This window comes from Aotus nancymaae, unplaced genomic scaffold, assembly GCF_030222135.1.
Source record: "Aotus nancymaae isolate 86718 unplaced genomic scaffold, 86718_ANA_hifiasm-v0.15.2.pri h1tg000025l, whole genome shotgun sequence".
Classification (NCBI taxonomy): Eukaryota; Metazoa; Chordata; class Mammalia; order Primates; family Aotidae; genus Aotus; species Aotus nancymaae.
This window is the reverse complement of record NW_026988438.1, coordinates 930,193-950,177: the sequence shown is the minus strand read 5'-3', so window position 1 is coordinate 950,177 and position 19,985 is coordinate 930,193. Positions and strand designations below refer to the sequence as shown.

At 35.6% G+C, this 19,985-nt stretch overlaps 1 protein-coding gene across 12 annotated transcripts in view; it reads left to right on the top strand.

Moving 5' to 3' along the window:
* The window catches only part of HDAC9 (histone deacetylase 9), a 919,102-nt gene that overhangs the window by 694,687 nt on the left and 204,430 nt on the right, over positions 1-19,985 (top strand). For all 12 annotated transcript variants that reach the window (XM_012450672.2, XM_021674167.2, XM_012450674.2 and 9 more), the window contains one exon: positions 5,506-5,613. In XM_012450672.2, the coding sequence (XP_012306095.2) occupies positions 5,506-5,613 (108 nt within the window). The remainder of the gene's footprint in view (positions 1-5,505; positions 5,614-19,985) is intronic.

Sequence of the window (19,985 nt, the reverse complement as noted above, 5' to 3'; positions counted from 1 at the left end):
ACCTTGGAAATAAGTGGAACACAGTAGTTCCCAAGCTCACTCACATGTGTGATAAATATGTTATTTCTTTTTTTCTCCCAGTTATAGTAATCCTCTCCACAATGAATAATCTATCAACCTCTTCTAGTTTGAACAACTTCCTTTCAGTTTAGAAATATGTCTGTTCAAGATCACCTTATTATTGGACTTAATGTCTTTAGGTAACTGCTTAGCCTCTCAGATTCCTCTTTGAAGATGGCATTTGGACACCTGAGGAAGGGATGGGGACCTGAAGGGGTAACTGGATCCTAATGCTGTCGTCTTAACACTCAGAGTTTCGTGTTTCGTGGCAACCTCTCTGCACCACCTGATTGTTCCTGATCTCCTAGAATTGGAAGCTGAGGTCAGCAGCAGATTAACTCCTGATTACTGATTTCTCTGCCAGCTGGTGCTTGGCAGGGCTCCAGGGCTCCAGAAGACTCACTCTGGATCACATAGGTCCTGGGGTTCCCCCGTAGTTAGACCATTTCATGGGCTCTCCCATGTCATACCCCTTGGAGGATGGTGAGAACTTGAGGCTTTCTGTTGCACTACAAGGGAAGCAACAGCATCTCAGGAATGCTGTAGTCTAATCTCCATTAGTTTTTCACACCACTCTGCAGACTTTATTATGTGGTCTCCACAGTTTAGTGTAGACATGATTTCAGAAAGTCCCAAATATTGGCCAGTCATGGTGGTTCACACCTGTAATCCCAGCACTTTTGGGAAGCTGAGGCAGACGGATCACCTAAGACCAGGAGTTTAAGACTAGCCTGCCCAACATGGTGAAACCTCATCTCTACCAAAAATACAAAAATTAGCTGGGTGTGGTGGTGGGTACCTACAATCCCAGATACTTGGGAGGCTGGAGTGGGAGAACAGCTTGAACTCGAGAAGCAGAGGTTACAGTGAGCCAAGATCATGCCACTGCACTTCAGCCTGAACGACAGAGCGAGACTCTGTGTGAAAAACAAAAAGACAAAATATCAACCAAAGTGATGACTCACCTACCATTTCGTCAACTTACCAGCAACATTTTTCTCTCTCGTTCGCTCACATGTTGCTTTCTGTGTTCCTTTTTTCTGCTGCACCTCTTGAGTTTAGCTTTCTCCAGTCTCTCAGGACCAGAAGAGATGTTTTTTAGGTTTTCCTTCTGCTCGATGTAATCTATATGTACCCTAATCAAGCAGGCCTGGTTGTCACAGGTAGAAGAGGTTTCTACTCTGAATCATTCAGAGAAGAAATAGTCATGTTCTCTTGATGCTGCACTCACACAGGACTATGATCTGAGACAACCAGGTTTAGTTCTTGATATGTAAAGGAATTTGGGAAAATAATCATCTTTCACCACAAAATCTGTACTTTTATGTATATTGAAGCAAAATCCTATTTTGAACATCATTTTATTTACATTTCTTCTATATCCATTCTAATCTTCCTTTCAGTTCATGTACTATTGCCCCTTAATGTGTGTGTGTGGTGTGCACACACACACTGTCTTTCCTTGTCTCACTAGGAAAAGGAATAAATTGTTTGAAAGGCAAAGGAGAATGTATGTGCATGGAAAGAAAAATGATGAAGTTTATTTTTTTGGAATATAGTAGTTCTGTTTTTAAGAATTTGCCTTGCATGTCTTGTCACCTTTAGCTTGACTTTCGTAGCACGCAGCTGTGCTGAGGGCGGCTCCCCGCTCCACTGTCCTTTCTTTCTTTTCTAGCCTCATCATTATGTCTTGCATTATTTTTCCATATCCAGAGCCAACTCTAAGCCACTGTCCTTCACTGTCCTTCGACGTTAGAGTACCTGTCTTCCTATAGTTCCAAGCCCTTCTTGTCTCTACTTTCACCATTATTGCATTACCATTTCAGCCCCTTAATCCTGCATATCTGCATGCATTCCAAGCAAATCCTTCTTTCTCTGTTTTTTTCCCCTCTAGCTCCCAAATATCTTATTCTATGCAAATAACCACTATCAGTTGATGAACTCAACTATTTTCTCTCACCCAGAGTTTTTTCCTACTGTCAAGATGTTCTGCAGCAGTTGAAATCAGAGCTCTCTTAAGGAAGTGGCTATCTTGATGCTATCACTAATATGGGTAAATTGGATGGAGAAATTGCCAACCAATAAGAGGGACATACAGAGAGGAAGAATACTTTTTACCATGGAGAATGGTGGGCAGTAGATATGGGTGTTCTTCTAGTGACACAGATTATAGCAGAATTCATGAGCTATGCATCCTGTTTTATCATTGAAGTTCTTATGAAACTGTAACATAGAAAATACATGTGGGGAGCTTTTGATAGCTAATTTAGCCATGAACCCCATTTGGAACATCATGCCTTAAGAAAGTTTGCTTGTAATTTGACTTATGAACAAGCTTTTGGGATTTAATCTTACTATGAACTGAATAGTGTGCCCTCAAAATTCACGTATTGAAGCTCAAATTGCTAATCTGATTGTATTTGACTAGACCTTTAGAAAGTAATTAAGATTAAATTAGGTCATAAGGGTGGTGTGCTAATCTAATAGGGTTGATATCCTCACATGAAGAGGAACTTTAGTGCAGGGAAAGGCCATATGCAGAGGTAGCAGAAAGGCAGCCATTCGCAAGCCAAGAAGAAAGTCCTCACCAGTCACCGAATGTGTTGGCACCTTGATCTTGAACTTCAAAGTCTCCAGAATTGTGAGAAATAAAATTTCTTTTGTTTGTGCTACCCAGCCCATGATATTTTGTTATGGCAGCCTGAATTGACAAAGACAAACCTGTTTGTAAATTCAGATTTAAGTACAATTACCCATTTATGAACAAATTATATCCACAAAACTTGACCATTATTACCATTTAGTTAAAAACTAAATGTATGTAAAAGGTAAGTTAAGGCGGTATTGAGATAAATATTATGTTTAAATATAAGTAAATTAATGGATGGTAAATCCCATGGAGTCCTAAAGAGAACTTTTTTAGGGATATGCCTAAGCATTGGTTATGAGTCAAAATATCAATCATCCACTGAGTACCTATGTGCTCAAATATTTTATAATCAATAAACATAGCTTTATTATAAAGTAACCCTCACACTGCAACTCACAGAAGGTAATCAGTGAATATTAACTAAATTAAAACAAAACTATCATTATTAACAGAAGTTTAGATGGCAAAATTAATGTCACAAACATGGAGTATTATCTCTATAAGGGTGTACTCATAGGCAGATAAAAAGATATGGACAGGCATATGGATATCACACAAAGGTATTTGTGGCTACCTAAATTATGGTTAAAGAGACTGTATACTCTGCTGCTGGAATGTTTTTCTAATCAAGTTCAGTATTTATAATTTTTTGGAAAGAAATTTGCTACTGCTTTAAGAAATAAAGAAGTTAAGTAAAAAGGGGTTAGGAATTTTACATGGTTCTTGAGTCACTGAATAAATCTTTTGGGATTTATTTATTTATTTGCTTGCTTGTTTGTTTGTTTTTTGCTTGCTTTCCCAGTAGTTTAAATTCTGATTAATGCAGGCTTTTCTTGGATACTAGTAGCTCTGTAATGACGGGAACACTGATTAAAACCTACACAACACATGGTAAATAATGGCTTTTATTTTTCAACTTACGCAGTCATCTTTTTTAAAAATATATCTACATGAAGTTTAAACAACTACGTTGTTTATAATATTGGTTCAGTAAAATAATAAAACTTTCAATTTAGAGGGCAGATGATTAGGTCTCAGTGTCCATTTGAATGATTCCTTCACTCTTTAGCTGGTAGTGTAGACCATAATGATATTCACTATGACAGGGATGCTGGCTCCTAGAAAGCATCGGTTTCTTAGGAGGGTGGTGGAAAGGCATGTGCTGACAGGTTCAGAGTTCTGTGTGAGGGTCCTGTGATCTTCAAGTAGACTCTCAAAGCCACAGTTTAGTCATTCAGTGAACACGTAGGCCTTTGCTGTGTGCCAGGCTTTACAAAACAGGTATAACAGTAGCTGAAATGGTAGTAGCTAGCTTTTGCTTACCACTTACTCATTTAATCTTCACTAAAATTGTATGCAGATGGTTCTTTAAAATGTTGGTATTTTCAAAGATAAAGGAGCCAAGGCACAGAGCCATTAATTCCCCAGTGTCACTCAGGCTTTAATGATGAAGCCATGACTTCACCCCACCAGTTTGATTTCAGAAACTTCGCTACTATATTGCTGTTTATAGGATCTTAATTTTCTTTTTTTATGTATGCGTTTATTTACTGTTCTCATTTATTATTTATGTATTCATTGTTCTTGATAGTATTTAAGTCTGTAAAAACCTCATGAGAAAAAGGCGTGTGAAAATTCTTAGAAAACTGCTTAGTATACTGTGAATGTGTGTTGTTATTTACTGTATTTGTTCCATGTAATTAGACCTCTTGAATTTAATTTTCTTTAAAAAAATTGATGTTTTGTTTTATGCAGAATTTCTCCCCTTTGATCCATATGGGAAGTCTTGATATTTAGTTACAAACTTTTTATTCTGTTTCCTGGTGCTTTAAGTAATTTATGTGTCCTAAAATTAGAGACATGTACCATCTGATACTGTTTTTTTAATGTTATGAAGTATTTTATATATTAAAAATAAAGCATGATAATTATAAACCACTATTGTTGCTCTTTTCATGTATGCATTATTATGTGTTTTCATTGCATGCGTGGAAAAGAGTAAACAGCATTTTATAGAGAGAAATCCCAGAATATTGGTACATGTTTTGTTTTGATAATAATGTTCTCTAGTAGAGAAGCAACCATGTATTTTGCTAGACTATCCATTTTTACCAATACCATTTTGAACTGAAACAAGCTGACAAATTGTACTGAAAGTCAGAAATCTTAAGCTTATTCTTTGAAAATCAAATTTCTTCTTGCAATTTGCTGTTGTCAATCGTTTAAGTGTGAGGACCACGTATTCCTATTTAGTTGGAGAACCTGACTTGCGGTTGCTACTTTCTACTCTCTGCTACTGCTGCCTGCCTAATAATTGCCTTTGGCTCCCTGTAAACCTACAGTCAGAAAGGTATTTGAATTTTCCCCCTCTGGCACTTGCAAATCCTATTTTTATGTATAACTAAGTGCTCTTAGTTTTTACTCTATCTACTACTGGGGCCTGGTTTCTAGCAGGCTTGTAACTAAGCCAGATCCGGCCTATGTAATGCTGTTTGTAATGAGAAATCTAAACAGAGAATGGCAGTGAGGCATGGCAGGAATGTGTTTCCATTGGAGAAGTCAGTGTAGAGAAAAAGTATAAGCAAAGCCATGTCCAGAAGGCCTTTTCAGCTGGCCAAGACGGAAGACTAATGTTATTGTACATAGGCTGTTACCCTGCCAGCCCTTGCTCACAGATTTGCTTTCTCTCTGTGTCCCTCTTCCCCTGCGACCTCTTCCCCTCTTCCCCCCTTTCATCTCTTCCTTCTCTTTTGCTTTCTTCTTCTGTCTTCGGACTCTGCTGACTGTTTGCTCAGGTGGACAGTGACACCATTTGGAATGAACTGCATTCGTCCGGTGCTGCACGCATGGCTGTTGGCTGTGTCATCGAGCTGGCTTCCAAAGTGGCCTCAGGAGAGCTGAAGGTGAGGTCTGGGTTGCAGTAAGTGTGGGAAATCCAGAGGAGAAGCTGAAACAAGATGTTGTTATATGGGAATTGTGGGGAGTGTGGTGTGATAATAAAAGGAAGGGAGCAGAAGGAAAAGGGCAGAGATGGCCACTAAGGTGTGATAATAACTCGTCTGTAGGCAGGGAGTAGTAGCTCAATCTGCTCTCAGGGCCTTCTTCTCCCTGATGACACCCTGCTTTCAGGGGCCCCCGGTGTACATTTAAGAGCATAGAGATCAGAAGTAAAGCTATGGTTCAGGTTAAAAATACCCTTAGCATATACATATCTGTCATGCCATCCTGGGATTCTCTTTTGAAGCGATTTTAAAAATATGATTACCAGTAGTGTGTATAAGCTCAGAATACCACCCAGAGAGAGGGAGCCAGAGAAAGGTAAATACCAGACGGGAAGGATTGGGAGGAAGAAGGAAATTGTTGATTAGGAGGGTAATGATCCAGAGTGTGTTTTTCCATGAAAGAACTTAAAAAATGAGCTATGCTTTATTGTTCTTTTCTTTTTATGGTCTCTTCTTTTCTACACCATGTGAAAAGAACAATGTCCAAAGCCCAGCATTTCCCAGTCTAAACAATTTATAAAAGCCAGAGACCTGACAGACGTTGACATTTTATTTGGTATTTTAACAGTGCTATTTAAAGGTATGCCATGTGCGTCTTGAATGCAGTTACCCCAATAAACTTTGTTGGTGCTAACACAGCCTTTTAATGCACTAGTTCACACACTTCATGATGCAATCTGGGTGGTGATTGATTTGGTATTTTTAGCAATCGTGGGGCTTAGGGAAATGTATTATGACCAACAACATATGCACTGTGAGTTTTGTTCATCCAAGATAAAATCTAATTAGGATTACTTTTCTTTGTGTCTAATGAATTTTTATTCAGTTACATGGGACTCTTCCAGTAGTGATTAAAACTGTAGAGTAAGAATGTGTACTTCACAATGCAGCATTTGTTCAACAAGTCTTTGCTCTAACTCTTTAAAGAATCAGAGCCTATGTAAATATAATTTTGATAGGGTGAGCTCTATTTAAAAAGTAGATGTGCCTGTATATATTTGACATAAGTAATTCGAGGACATTGCTCATCTCAGGGGATATATGGAGTCATTAATGTGGTGCTTACTATTCAGTCTTTACCTTTGAAAATGAGCAAATAAAAAGTGGAAAGGAATCAGCCTGTGGAGAGGTTTGGGCTGTCTCCCATTAGAACTTGAGGAAAAATTCTTCATGTTTGAGTGCTGTCACTTGTAGTACTGCAATAAATTGACACTTTAAAAGAAAATTTGAACATCTTATTTTAGAAAGAATCCAAATAGCAGAAATCAGCTAGACCACAATATTATAATTTAAAGATTATGCTGGCACAGCTCTTTGATAACAAAGAGAATTGTTATGTTAGCATTCACAATTTCTAATTGTTTTAAGTTTGTGTAAGTTTAAGCAATAATTCAGAAGCCTTCTCAAGTAGAATGCCCACATGTTTCAGTCATCAGAAGCATCATTTTAGCTTCACTGTGTGCAGAATTGCCAAATATAGGCATGAAGACAGTTGAATAAAAACATAATTCCGTGTTTAGAAGTTATCCATTTAAAACAGCCAGTTACAAACAATGTGTCAACAACACATAGTATGGACATGCTGACCACCAGCTGTAGTAACATTAGGTATTTATATTAAGAACAAGGATTTGTACAAATTCTTCTCTCCCTCTGGTTAAGGAATCAGCAGGCATGGTTTAAAAAATAAAAGAAAACAATCAAAAAATTAAAAAAAAAAAAAAAAAGAAGAGCCTGCCTAAGAATCAAGAAACCTTAGTCCAGGTTCCGCCACTTAAATAGTATGTCATTTGTGGCAAATCTGTAACTTTTCTGGGGCTTGGTTTCTTGTTTTGCATAATCATCTAGGTGGAATTGATAATATTGAAGGTCATCCATGACACTGGCATTTTGAGCTATTTGCAAATGACAGTGGATATGATTCTCAGTTACACACACGATGGCATACCAAACAATAGATATTTTGAAATTTCAACTTGCTTTGATGCACATTCAAGATTGTGCAGCTGGGTTATCTTTCCGATTGCCAAGTCCAAAGTAAAAGTCCAAGACAGGTAGAATCATAACAGAGGCACTGGTGCTATGCTGACAGGTCAAGAGACTGAAGCCCTGGGTTGCTAATAGTTTGGGTAGCCTGGCCAGGCACAGTGATTCATGCCTGTAATCCCAGCACTTTGGGAGGCTGAGGCGGGTGGATCACGAGATCAGGAGTTCAAGACCAGTCTGGCCAACATGGTAAAACCCCATTTCTACTAAAAATACAAAAATTAGCCAGGCATGGTGGCAGGTACCTGTAATCCCAGCTATTCGGAGACTGAGGCAGAGAATTGCTTGAACCCAGGAGGTAGAGGTTGCAGTGAGCCAAAATCATACCACTGCACTCCAGCCTGGGCAACAGAGCAAGACTGTCTCAAAAAAAAAAAAAAAAAAAAAGGAAAGAAAAGAAAAATTGGGGTAGGCCTACAGAGATGCCATGGGGGAAAAGTAGAATTCACAAATGATTTGGAGCCATAGTAAAGAACATGCATAACTGAGGTAGAGAGGCATGTTTAGGGACCCCTATTCAACAACCACAAAAAACTACCCAGTGCCTGCTTGTCCCAGGCTCCAAGATGACAGGGCTGATACACCTGCAGGTCAGGAGCGTTATTACTCATTGCTTATGGATTCAATTCATTCAAAACTTGGAAGAAAATAGGGAAGCTTATTCAAGGACACTGGTAAGTAATAAGAAATGTTAAACGAAACAAATTGAGCGTTTTGTTATTCATTTTTTTGCGTCTACATCCAGCTCTTATACACTATCCCATTCTCCCAGTAAATCAACATTTAATTAAATAACATTGTCATGTTACAGTACCACATTGTATGAGATTACACTAATTTTACTTGGAAAAAAGAAAAAGATTAAGAGCTTTATTTCAAATATTATGGGTCCTGGACATAGTGTGGAAATGAGAGATGAAAGCTAGCTAGAGGAGGTCTCTGAGTTCATAGAAGATAAGGACCTAAAAGATAAGAAATATGCACAAAAAAAGAAAATGCCAAAGACAAAATTGTATGACTTGGAAATGTTGTTTGATGTTGAACTTGACCATGGCTAACTACCTAACTTTTAGTAGGTCCTTTCCTTTCTTCTCCTGGGGATATTGATGAACTGAAGGAATTAGAAGAATGAATCAGGCACAGGGGGTGGGTTTCATGTTAATGCTTAAATAGACCATGTGCAGCAAACCATATCAGCAAATTGCAATATTTTTTGGCGCAGCCTAGTTATGCTCAGTGGAATTTAGTGAAAATCATAGGGACTTTCAACCTTTCAAAGTTTTTTAACGATATATTTTTAAAAATACGTAGAAATAAATTCCTCAAATTTACAGATGCTCAAATTGACTATTTCTCAGATTCTATTAAAAAGGAACAAAAATAGTCTGAAATTGTTGGAATGTTTGGTATATTGAAAATCATAATTGGAAGAGTAATTATCTCAAAATGGTTTTATTTTATCGGACATTTTAGAAAGTATGTCAAAGACATGGAAATAACTCTAAAAGGTGAACTTTTTTCAATTATAAATAAAGGATTGATACTAAAATTTAATATAAAGATTCACTTTGATGTTCTTTGGACAGTGCTACCATGTCTTCATAAAGTAGTCAAAATTGCTTTTAGCTGTCTAGACATATTTATCAAGACAGACAAAAACAAAAAAATCCCAAACACCTGGTTATCTTAGTGGTGGATAAATCTGAGTGCATACTGAGTGAATATGAGTTTGAGTGTGTATTGTGACTTCATGTTGGTAATAATAACTGCTACTCATTGAGTACCTTCTATAGGTGGGCAGTTTATATGTAATTTATTATTATTCTCATAATGTACCCTTGAAGTAAGTACAGGATACTGGCTCAAAGACATTAAGTAACCTTTTAAGATCCTATAGATAGGTTGATAAATAATCAAATATGTAAATCTGATAATCCTCTGCTGTTTTCTTTCAACCACTCTATCAGGCCTTTTTTTTTTTTTTTTTAAGACAGAGTCTCGCTCTGTTGCACCGGCTGGAGTGCAGTGGCGTTATCTTGGCTCACTGCAACCTCCACCTCCTGGGTTCAAGTAATTCTGCTGCCTCTGCCTCCTGAGTAGCTGGAATTACAGGTGCGCACCACCATGTCCGACCAATTTTTGTATTTTTAGTAGAAATGGAGTTTCACCATGTTGGTCAGGCTGGGCTTGAACTCCTGACCTCGTGATCCACCCACCTCAACCTCCCAAAGGGCTGGGGTTACGGTTACCAGCACTCACATACGTACCAACATATGTGAGCCACCATGCCCAGCCGAGGATATTCTTTTACAGGTAGCACAAATATACATTTTAAAAAGGGGTTAAAACTATCTGTTTTAAGTCAGCAAAATTTTATGTTTTTTATTATTATAAAACATTTGAGACATACAAAAAAACAAGAAGTTACATTCTTACATAACAAAACATAATAAAATACCCACGAACTCTTCATCCAATTTAAGAATTGAACTTTGCTCACACCATTAAAATTCTCTCAGTACTTATTTCTATATTTTCAAACCATATAGCCATTAATGTATTATATTTTTTAAAATTATGGCCCAATGCAGTGGCTGATGCCTGTAATTTTAGCACTCTGGGAGGCTGAGATGGGTGGATCACTTGAGATAAGGAGTTCAAGACCAGCCTGGCCAACATTGCAAAACCTCATGTCTGCTAAAAATACAAAAACTTAGCCAGGTGTGGCAGCAGGTGCCTGTAATCCCAGCCACGCAAGAGGCTGAGACATGAAAATTGCTTGAACCCAAAAGGTGGAAGTTGCAGTGAGCCCAGATTGTGCCACTGCACTGCAGCCTGAATGACAGATTAAGACTCCCATCTCAAAAAAAAAAAATTCTTTTCCTTTTGTTAATAGTTTAAAACATGTTTTCTACTTTATAAAAATGGAACCTTATAGAATTACCTTTTTCAGCACATTTCTCCTAAAAAAGTATGTTATGAGGTTTTATACATGTGGAGATACAAACATATATATGTTTGTGTGTATATATATGTATGTGTATGTGCGTATGTATATATATCTGTGATTAATTCATTTTCATTGCTATAAAATGTTCCATTTGCACCATTATTTATTTATTCTTCTGCAGGACATTTAGTTGTTTCCAGGTTTTTACTCCTTTGAATAATGCTATATGAACACCCTTGAACATGGCTGCTCTTTCACTACAGTATAACAAAGAGTAAAACAGCTCCTAGACCACTCTTACAATAAACTTGAGTTGGTAATGCCAAGTAGAATTTCAAAGCCATTTTACCACAAATGACATCAGCAAAATGTCGGTCTAAATGTTCAAAAATTCTATTCTCTATAAAAACAATGACAAAACAATGACAAAAGCAAAATGTGTCAGGATGAAATTTTTTGAAATTCTGGAAAATAACCAAAGGCTTCCAACAGCTCAGGTAGCATGTTTCAAAAAACAAACCAGCTGAATCTTCATGAGAAGAGAGAGATTTGTGGTGTTTTAACTCACCATATTTCTGTCTTCCCCTTTCTAGGTCCATGGTAGCTTTACCAATTAACAGCCTGCATTCTTAGTGTAAATTAGTAACTTGGTAATCTCTGATGGGGAGATGAGGGATGGATAATGGAATTGGAGCTCCTTCAGAGCCTCAATTATTTGACCTGTCCAGTGGTTCCCTGCATAACTTATTTGCAAGGCTTTCTTTATTTGGCCTCATGAGGATTTCACCCAGTGTGAAAGCATTTTTTTTTAAGAAGTATTTGTGATGAAAAATTAATGGCAATTGCTTAACTTTATGGCTGTTTGAGGCATTGGATAACAATGGGACAAATAATAGGCTAGCCAAAAGCTTCATAGAGAAAGCTGAGAAATGAGATGTTCATAAGGACTATGAAAAGCCTAATCAGACTCCTAAGAATCTAGAAGGCTACATGTATGATAGGGCGATATGCATACTAAGGTTTGTGTTCATACTCAGGAAGATGTGGAAAGGCCCTAAGCTTTTATCTTAAGCTGACTTTGAGGCTCTGTTCAAACAGGAAGTGAAGATCCAGGAAGAGTTGTCAGCTGCCTGGCTAAATATTTAAAATGTGCCCTAATACACACACACACAAACACACACACACACACACAGACACACACACCCCCTTAGCAAAGGCTAGGGGACTGTTGGTTTTAAGAATTACAAACAGTCTTTAATCATTAAGTGACCACTAAGCTAACAATGCAAAGATTTCAGTAGCATATAAAACATAGAACCAGACTTTACACAATTATTACAGAAAAGTCACTAACAAAATGATAATAACAGAAAGGAAAAACAACAAATCCTGGAAAGAGGTGAGAATATGATTTCTAGTTTTGCCATATTGTTTTGTTTAAAATTTCAGTTTTACACAAAAATGTTTAAGACAAGCAAAGAAACAAAGTATGGCCCACACAGTGGGGAAAAAAAAAATCAGTCAATAATAACTGCCCCTGAGTTAGCTCAGGTGTCAGACTTACTAGACAAAAACTTTAAGCTAGATATTTTTAATAATTTAAAGAAGCAAATTAAGCCATGTCTAAAGATTGTATGAGGATATATAACTTTACAAACAGAACACTAATAAAGGACATAGATACTGCTAAGATAAAAGAGCAAAAGAGAAATTCTGGAGTTGAAAATATAATAACTTAAATGAAAAATTTACTGGAGGGGCTTAGTAGTAAATGTGAGCAGGCAGATGAAAATGTCAGCAAACTTAACAATATCTAGTCTGAAGAGCAGAAAGAAAAGAGAATGAAGAAAAATGAACAAAATTTCAAAGACCTGTAGGACATGATCAAATGTACCAACGTATGCATAATAAGTTTCAGAGAAGAAAAGGGAAAGGGGAAGAAAGAATATTTGAAGTAATAATGGCTGAAAATTTCCCAAATTCAATAAAAACATTAATCCACATATCTGTGAAGTTCAGTGTACTCCAAGAAGGGTAAACTCAGAGATCCATACCTAGACACACCATAATGAAACCATTTAAAGCCAGTGATGAATAGAAAATCTTAAAAACAATAAAAGAGAAACAATCTTCACCTACAAAAGTCCTCAGTAAGATTAACACCTTATGTCTCATCATGAACCATGTAGGCCAGAGGGCAGTGTGATGACATCATCAAAGTGCTGAAAGAAAAAGACTGTCAACCACGTATTCTATGTTCAGCAAATCTATCCTTCAAAAATAATAGTGAAATTAATAATTTCCAAACATGCAAAAACCAAGACAATTGATTGCTAGCAAGCCTAGCAATGAATTCCAGAAAATTCATTGCCTTATAAGGAATGCCAAAAGAAGTCCCTTAGGTTGAAATTAGAAGATATAAGACAGTAACTTGAGTTCACATAAAGAGATAAAATACAACAGTGAAAGTAAGTACATAGGTAAATTCAAATCATGATATAAATGTTTTTTATTTGTAACTCTTTCTCCTGTCTGCTTTAAAAGGCAAAATCACAATCCATACTTACTTATAAATCTGTATTAATGGGCACACAGTGTAGAAAGATGTAATTCATATGACAATAACAGCTCAAAGGAGGGCATTGGAAATGGAGTTATATAACAACAATACAAAGTTTTTTGGATAATTTTGTAATTAAGATCGTATATAAACTGGCTTGTTAAAAAGTCACTTAAAAAGTCCTCAAAAATACATGAAAAGAAATGACTAATAAATTTAAATGGTACACTGAAGAATATCCAACTCAAAAGAAGACAGTGATGGAGAAATAGAGGAACAAAAAAAGACAACATATAGAGAGCACATACTGAAGTTATTGTGTCAGTTTCAACCCCCACCAGCAGCATATGAGTTTGCAACACTCAATCCTTGTCTATATTTGGCATTTTCAAATCTTTCAATGTTTTCCAGTCTTTTGGGTGTAAAATGCCATTTATAAATGGTGTTAATTTGTATTTTCCAGGTGTTGATGAAATTTAGCATTATTTTCTATTCAGGTGTCCTCTAATATAAAATGCATTTATATCTTTGCCTAATTTTATATTGAATTACTCATTTCCTAATTATTTTTTGGAATTTTAAAATATATTCTGGATACACTGTCATATTTAAGTGTAGAAAATATTTTCTCTCAGGTTGTGGCTTATGTTTTTATTGTAGAAAATTTTGTATTCCAAGAAGACAATTCCTTAATTTTCTTTCATTACTATTTTGTTTTGAGACTTAAGGCCCACTTTCCAACCATGAGGTTATAAACATATTCTCATATCTTTATTTTTTCCAAGGTATAATTTTTACGATTAAATCTTGAGTCATTATAGTTTTATATATTCTTTGAGGTATGGGATACAAGTTCTCCTTTGCATCCTGCACCTTTTTCTTTTCTTCTTAATATGGATAATCAATTTTCTCAGCACCATTTTATTAAAACACCATCATTTGTCCACTGATCTGTAATGGTATGTTGTCACATACCTAGTTTCTCTATAAAGTTGGACCTGTTTCTGGGATCTCTATTTTATCCCATTAGTCTATTCATCTGTCTCTGAGTCAGTACCACATACTACTCATTACTTCATACTACTCATTACTTCAACTTTATAAGAAGTCTTATTTATTTATTTTTAGATAAACTTATTTATTTGATAGAATAAATTTTTCTCTTATTCTTCCTCCCAAGATCTTGACATTTTCTTCGTTCTTAAATCTATAGTTTAAACTCACCTTGTCATTTTGCATGAAACATTCCATGAAAGATTTTTTTTGCATTGAATCTACAGAGGAGTTTGAAAAGAATTAACATTTTTAGACTGCTGAGTCTATTTGTTTCTTAGTATATATTTACATTTATTTATACTTTCTTTGAAGTTTCTTAATCACATTTTACAATTTCTTCTTGGGCAAGGCATGGTGGTGCATGCCTGTAATCCCAGCACTTAGGGAGGTTGAAGTGGGTGGATCACTTGAGCTCAGGAGTTTGAGACCTGTCTGGGCAATATGGCAAAACCCTGTCTCTCAAAAAATACAAAAATTAGCCAGGTGGGGTGGCATGTACCTGTTATCTCAGCTACTCAGAAAGCTGAGATGGGAGGATTGCTTGAGCCCAGGAAGTTGAGTCCACAGTGAACCAAAATCATGCCATTGCACTCCAGCCTGGAAGACAGAGTGAGGTCCTGTTTCAAAATAATAATAATTTCTCCAAAGACAAAAAAGATTTTATATGTAGGTAATTCATGTTTCTTATTAAAAATTACATTCTCTGTTCTGATGTACAAAGAGGCTGTTTATTCTTTGCCGTGTGCCAGTATAATTGCGAAACTAATAATAATTTATCTATAAGTTACTTGACGTTTCCTTTGTATACATAACATCTGCAAATAATGACAGTTTTATTTTTCATTTTCCAGTAATTATGCCATTTTCACATTAAATATTATGTTTACTACAGGCTATTGTAAATATTTTTTATTTTGTTAAGAAATTACCTTTCATTCCTACCTTTCTAAGAATTTTCTTTCTTCTTGTGAAAGGATTTTACATGGTATGAAATGTTTTATAAGTGACTATTGGTATTATCAAGGGAATTGTGTTTAACTTATTAATATGAGTTATTAATTTTAAATATTAAAAATTTTTGTATTCTTGAGATAAATCAATCTTGGTTATGATTATTATGATTGTTATGCATTTCCAGATTTGGCTTGGTAATAATATTTTGGGTGAAATTGTTGCATATATGTTCATTACTGAAATTGGTCTGTATTTCTTATAAAGACCCATTAATCTAGTGCATCAAGGCTTCATAAAGTAAGTATGAGACTGTCTCAGTAGTAGTTTGGTAAAGTTGGCAAATTTATTTCTTCAGTGTTTGGTAAAACCTTCCTCTAAAGTCATAGAGCCTTGTTATTTAAGAAGATTTGTAACTAGTGATTCAAATTCCTTCATTATCGTGAAACAATATGGAATTTATATTTCTTTTTGAGTCAATTTAGGAGGGTTATGGTTTTCCTTGACATTTACATATTGAAGTTAAATTTTCAAAATTACTTGTATCAATCTGTTCGTAGCGTCCTCTTTTAACACTTTAATGTTTGCAGGAGTGTTAGCAATATATCCTTTTTATTATCATACTGCTTGTTGTTTCTCTTTTCCTTGATCAATTCTGTGAGAAGTTTGACGATTTTCTAATTCCTATGGAATAAACTTATGGCCTTTGTAGATTTCATATATTTTATGAATTTCTTCTATTTTTATTATTTATTTTATTTGTGGGAGTTTGTATATTTCTTTTAATAATTTTCTAAATTATTTAGCTCATTATTTTCCAGTGCATAGTCTTTTCTGTTTATTACAGCTCCAAATTTTTCTCTAAGTACTATTTGAGTTACATGTTAAGTGTTTTCTATAAAGAATTCTTGAGAGTCTAATTTTTAAAATCTCCTATTTTTATTATCCCCTTTTTTAAGCCATCAGTGTATTTAAAATGCCTTTTAAAATTTCCAAACGTGATTGTTTTAGTCACAGTTTTTGTTATTGACTCAATTTGAATATAAGATATTCATAAAGTTTGGTCTGTATCATACTAGTTCTTGGAAGTTCTTGAGACCCATTTTATTTAATAGTGTTCTTGCTATTTGTAGAACGTTCTTTGTGTGCTTAAATAGAATCTGTATCCATATATTATTGGGTGTAATGTTTTATATGTCAGTTAGCACAAACTTATTAATTATTTTCTTAAAATAGTCCATATGTGGCTACAGGATTCTTGCAGGATCCTATAATGCCTACTTGAAAATGTGGTGTTAACATTTCCAAATAACATGATAGATTTTTTATTTATCTTTATGAAACTGTTAATTTTTGCTTTAGGTATTTAAAAACTCTGTATTTAGGTACAGTAAAATTAAGACTATTATATGCTTTTAAATCATTTAATATTTAATAATTATCTTAAGTAAATATTTTTATCCTCAATTATATTTGTATGATATTAATATAGCAAACATCTTTTTTTCCTTTCTAGTATTTTCCTAGTTTATCATTTACCACTCCTTTACTTTCAAACTTTTTCTTTATTATATACCAGACCTATCACTTATAAATAGCATGCCTAGATTTGTTTTCTAATATGACTGTGTATTTCAATTGAGGAGTTCAGTTCATTTACATGTATTATGATTTATAATATACTGAAATGTATCTCTGTCATCTTTTGTTTTTTTCTTTTTATTCCACTATTTGTTTTTCCCCTTTATTTCACCCACCTCTTGGTTTATTTTTAATTGAATTGATTTAATTTTTCTCTTTGTGACCTCCATTTTCAGAAAATGCACACTTTTTTCTGTTATTTTAGTAATTACCTTTAAAAATTTAACCTATTTAACACATACTAAACTTCCTTATCTTTATTTTTCCCACCAACAATACAAGAACTTTAAGTTTTCTTTATATTTTAAAGTAATAATCATGTCCTAACTTACATGTTTATGACTTTAATTGTATTTTTAAAAAGATAATATCAATGACTTTAGTTGTATTTTTAAAAGTACAATAATACTGACGAGGTCTTATTGTACTGTTTAAACCATCAATGTTTCTCTATACTTGCTCGCTATTTACACATTTTTCTTATCACCATTTATAATTGTATCTGAAACCTCTGTTCTGGGATTGTTTTCTTTCTTCCAGGACATTTTTTAGAAATTTCCTTACTGATGGTTTCTCAGTTTTTATTTATCTATGATGTCTTTTGCCCTCATTCTTGAAAGAACAGTTTTGCTAAGTACACAGTTCAAGGCTGACAGTTTCTCTCAGCACTTTATATATTATCTATGCTTTTCTGGCTTCTAATTTTGATAAAGAAAAATCAGCTGATAGTCTGATGATTATTTCTTATAGATTTTCTTTTTTTTTTTCTCTTGGATTGCTTTTAATGTCTTCTTTTGGGCTTTGGTGTACTGTACCTTGCTTATGATGTATTTTTAGTGCATATTACTCAGTCAAGTTGTTTAAAATATATACATATTAGGAAAGTCAAAATTTAATGCTGCCCATCAACGATATTTTGTGTTAAGTGTCTTGCAATAGACTGCAAGCAACTTTGCTGATTTCAATGATCAATGATTTATATTTTTGCTGATTTCAATGATCAATGATTAATTTATTTTAAAAAGTGTGTTTCAACTACCTATCATGGCCGGAAACTAATGTAAATACTGAAAACACTGTGGTGGTTCAGACAGGGAAATTAGGTTCCCTAAAGGAGAACAATGATAAAGAGATAAACAAATAGACATATGATACAAGTTCATGTGAAAATGTGTTATAGATAAAAGTAAAAGATGAAAGGGAGCTAGAGGAAGACTGAGTGAGAAGGCTAGCTCTGTTAGCTTAGGATATCAGAAAGGCTTTACTGATAAGGAGAGATTTGTGCTGAGTGAAGTAAGGGAACAGTTATGTAGATATGTGAGGACAGAATATTCCACACAGGAGGAAAAGCAAATTTAGAATCTCTCTCATAGGGCGGGGCAAATAAGTAGGTCTTAACACGTTTAAGAAACTTCAAGTCCTGAGTGTCTGAAAGTGAGTGATCTGCAGATGAGGTCAGAGAGATAGTCAAGGGCTATGTGATGGGATATATGTGCACATCCACACACACACACACAGATACACACAAACATGCTGTGGAGCATACATGCATATATGCATAGGTAAATAGCATTAAAAAATTAAGGGTCTATTTCTAATAGGGCATAAAGATAGCAATGGTGGTAAGTGCTGATTGTGAATAAGGAAAGCTGCATTGCCACACATTTGGCCTTTCTTAAAATGTTATATTGCTGTCTACCCTAAAATTGTTCAATAAATAAGATATGCATTGAAATACTTGTGTTGACTCAAATTATGACCAAGGTCCTAAACTGCGGACAGTGGGTATTTGCCATGTTTACTATGTACCACTTCAATGAATTCCTTAAAACAGCCAAAAAGGACTGCAATTGTTTTACCTAATCCAGCTCATATTACAAAAGATGAGAGAACATAGATGTGATTGTTGGAAGATTCTTTTCTTTTTTATTGAGACGTGGTCTCACTCTGTCACCCAAGCTGGTGTGCAATGAGGTAATCTCTCCTCACTACAACCTCTACTTCCCAGGCTCAAGTGATTCTCCAGCCTCAGCCTCCTGAATAGCTGGGACTACAGGTGCCCACCACCATACCCAGTTAATTTTTATGTTTTTTGAAGAGATGGGGTTTTGCCCTGTTGCCCAGGCTGGTCTCAAACTCCTGAGCTCAAAAAGATCTGACTGCCTTGGCCTCCTAAAGTGTTGAGATTACAGGCATGAGCCACTGCACCTGACCCAAAGGAAGATTCTTAAAAGGAATTTAAGTATTCTGACTATTCTGCTCAGTTCCCTTCTTAAGCTTTGATTTCACCTAAACCAAATGTGCAAGAGAAGGGAAGGTGTATAAAGAAATCACTCATGTCCACAAACAGGAGGAATGGCCTTTCAGTCTTTAGCTTGATGCATGTTGAGCTATAAGAATTTGTAGGTTCACTTTAGACTGCTACCAGAGAGGGGTAGGAAGTTCACTAGAAGGCCTGACGTATGTGTTAGGAGTTTGGGAGCTCGTGTAAAGATAGAGGAATACTCAAGCTTGTCACCTGGAGAAGAGATAAATGGAGAGCTGACTGAACGTGCGCATGTGGGCAGGTCCAAGAGAGAAGTAAGCACAGCTGCACAGATGCAGAAACTTGGTAGGCCAAGGAATTTTTCCCCCTGTGGGCCAGTGGACACTGGACAGAAGCCAATTTTAATCATTATCAACGGATTTCACCAACAGTGGTTGCCTGGGAGGGAAAAGCCACCAGTAGTAGAATGAGACTGGAGGCATGTGAAAGAGCTGATGAAGGCCTGCAGGGTCAGCCAGCGAGTGCATGACCCACCTCAGTGAACTTAGCAGATACAGGTCACTGACAGTGGACCTGAGAATGCTCCCATCCATAAGGAGCAGTGTTTGGATCTCTGCTGTGACTGAAGGCCTTTGAAGAACCCAGAGATACCACCAAATTGCACTGCTAATCCAAAGTCTTTATGATTTTTCCTTTTTCCCAGTCTCCAGAGCTGTAGGATCTGTAAAGTAGACAGAAAGGAAGTGGAGTAGGGTCGAAAAAAATATAAACCATAAATCATATAGCCTCCCCTCCCCAACACA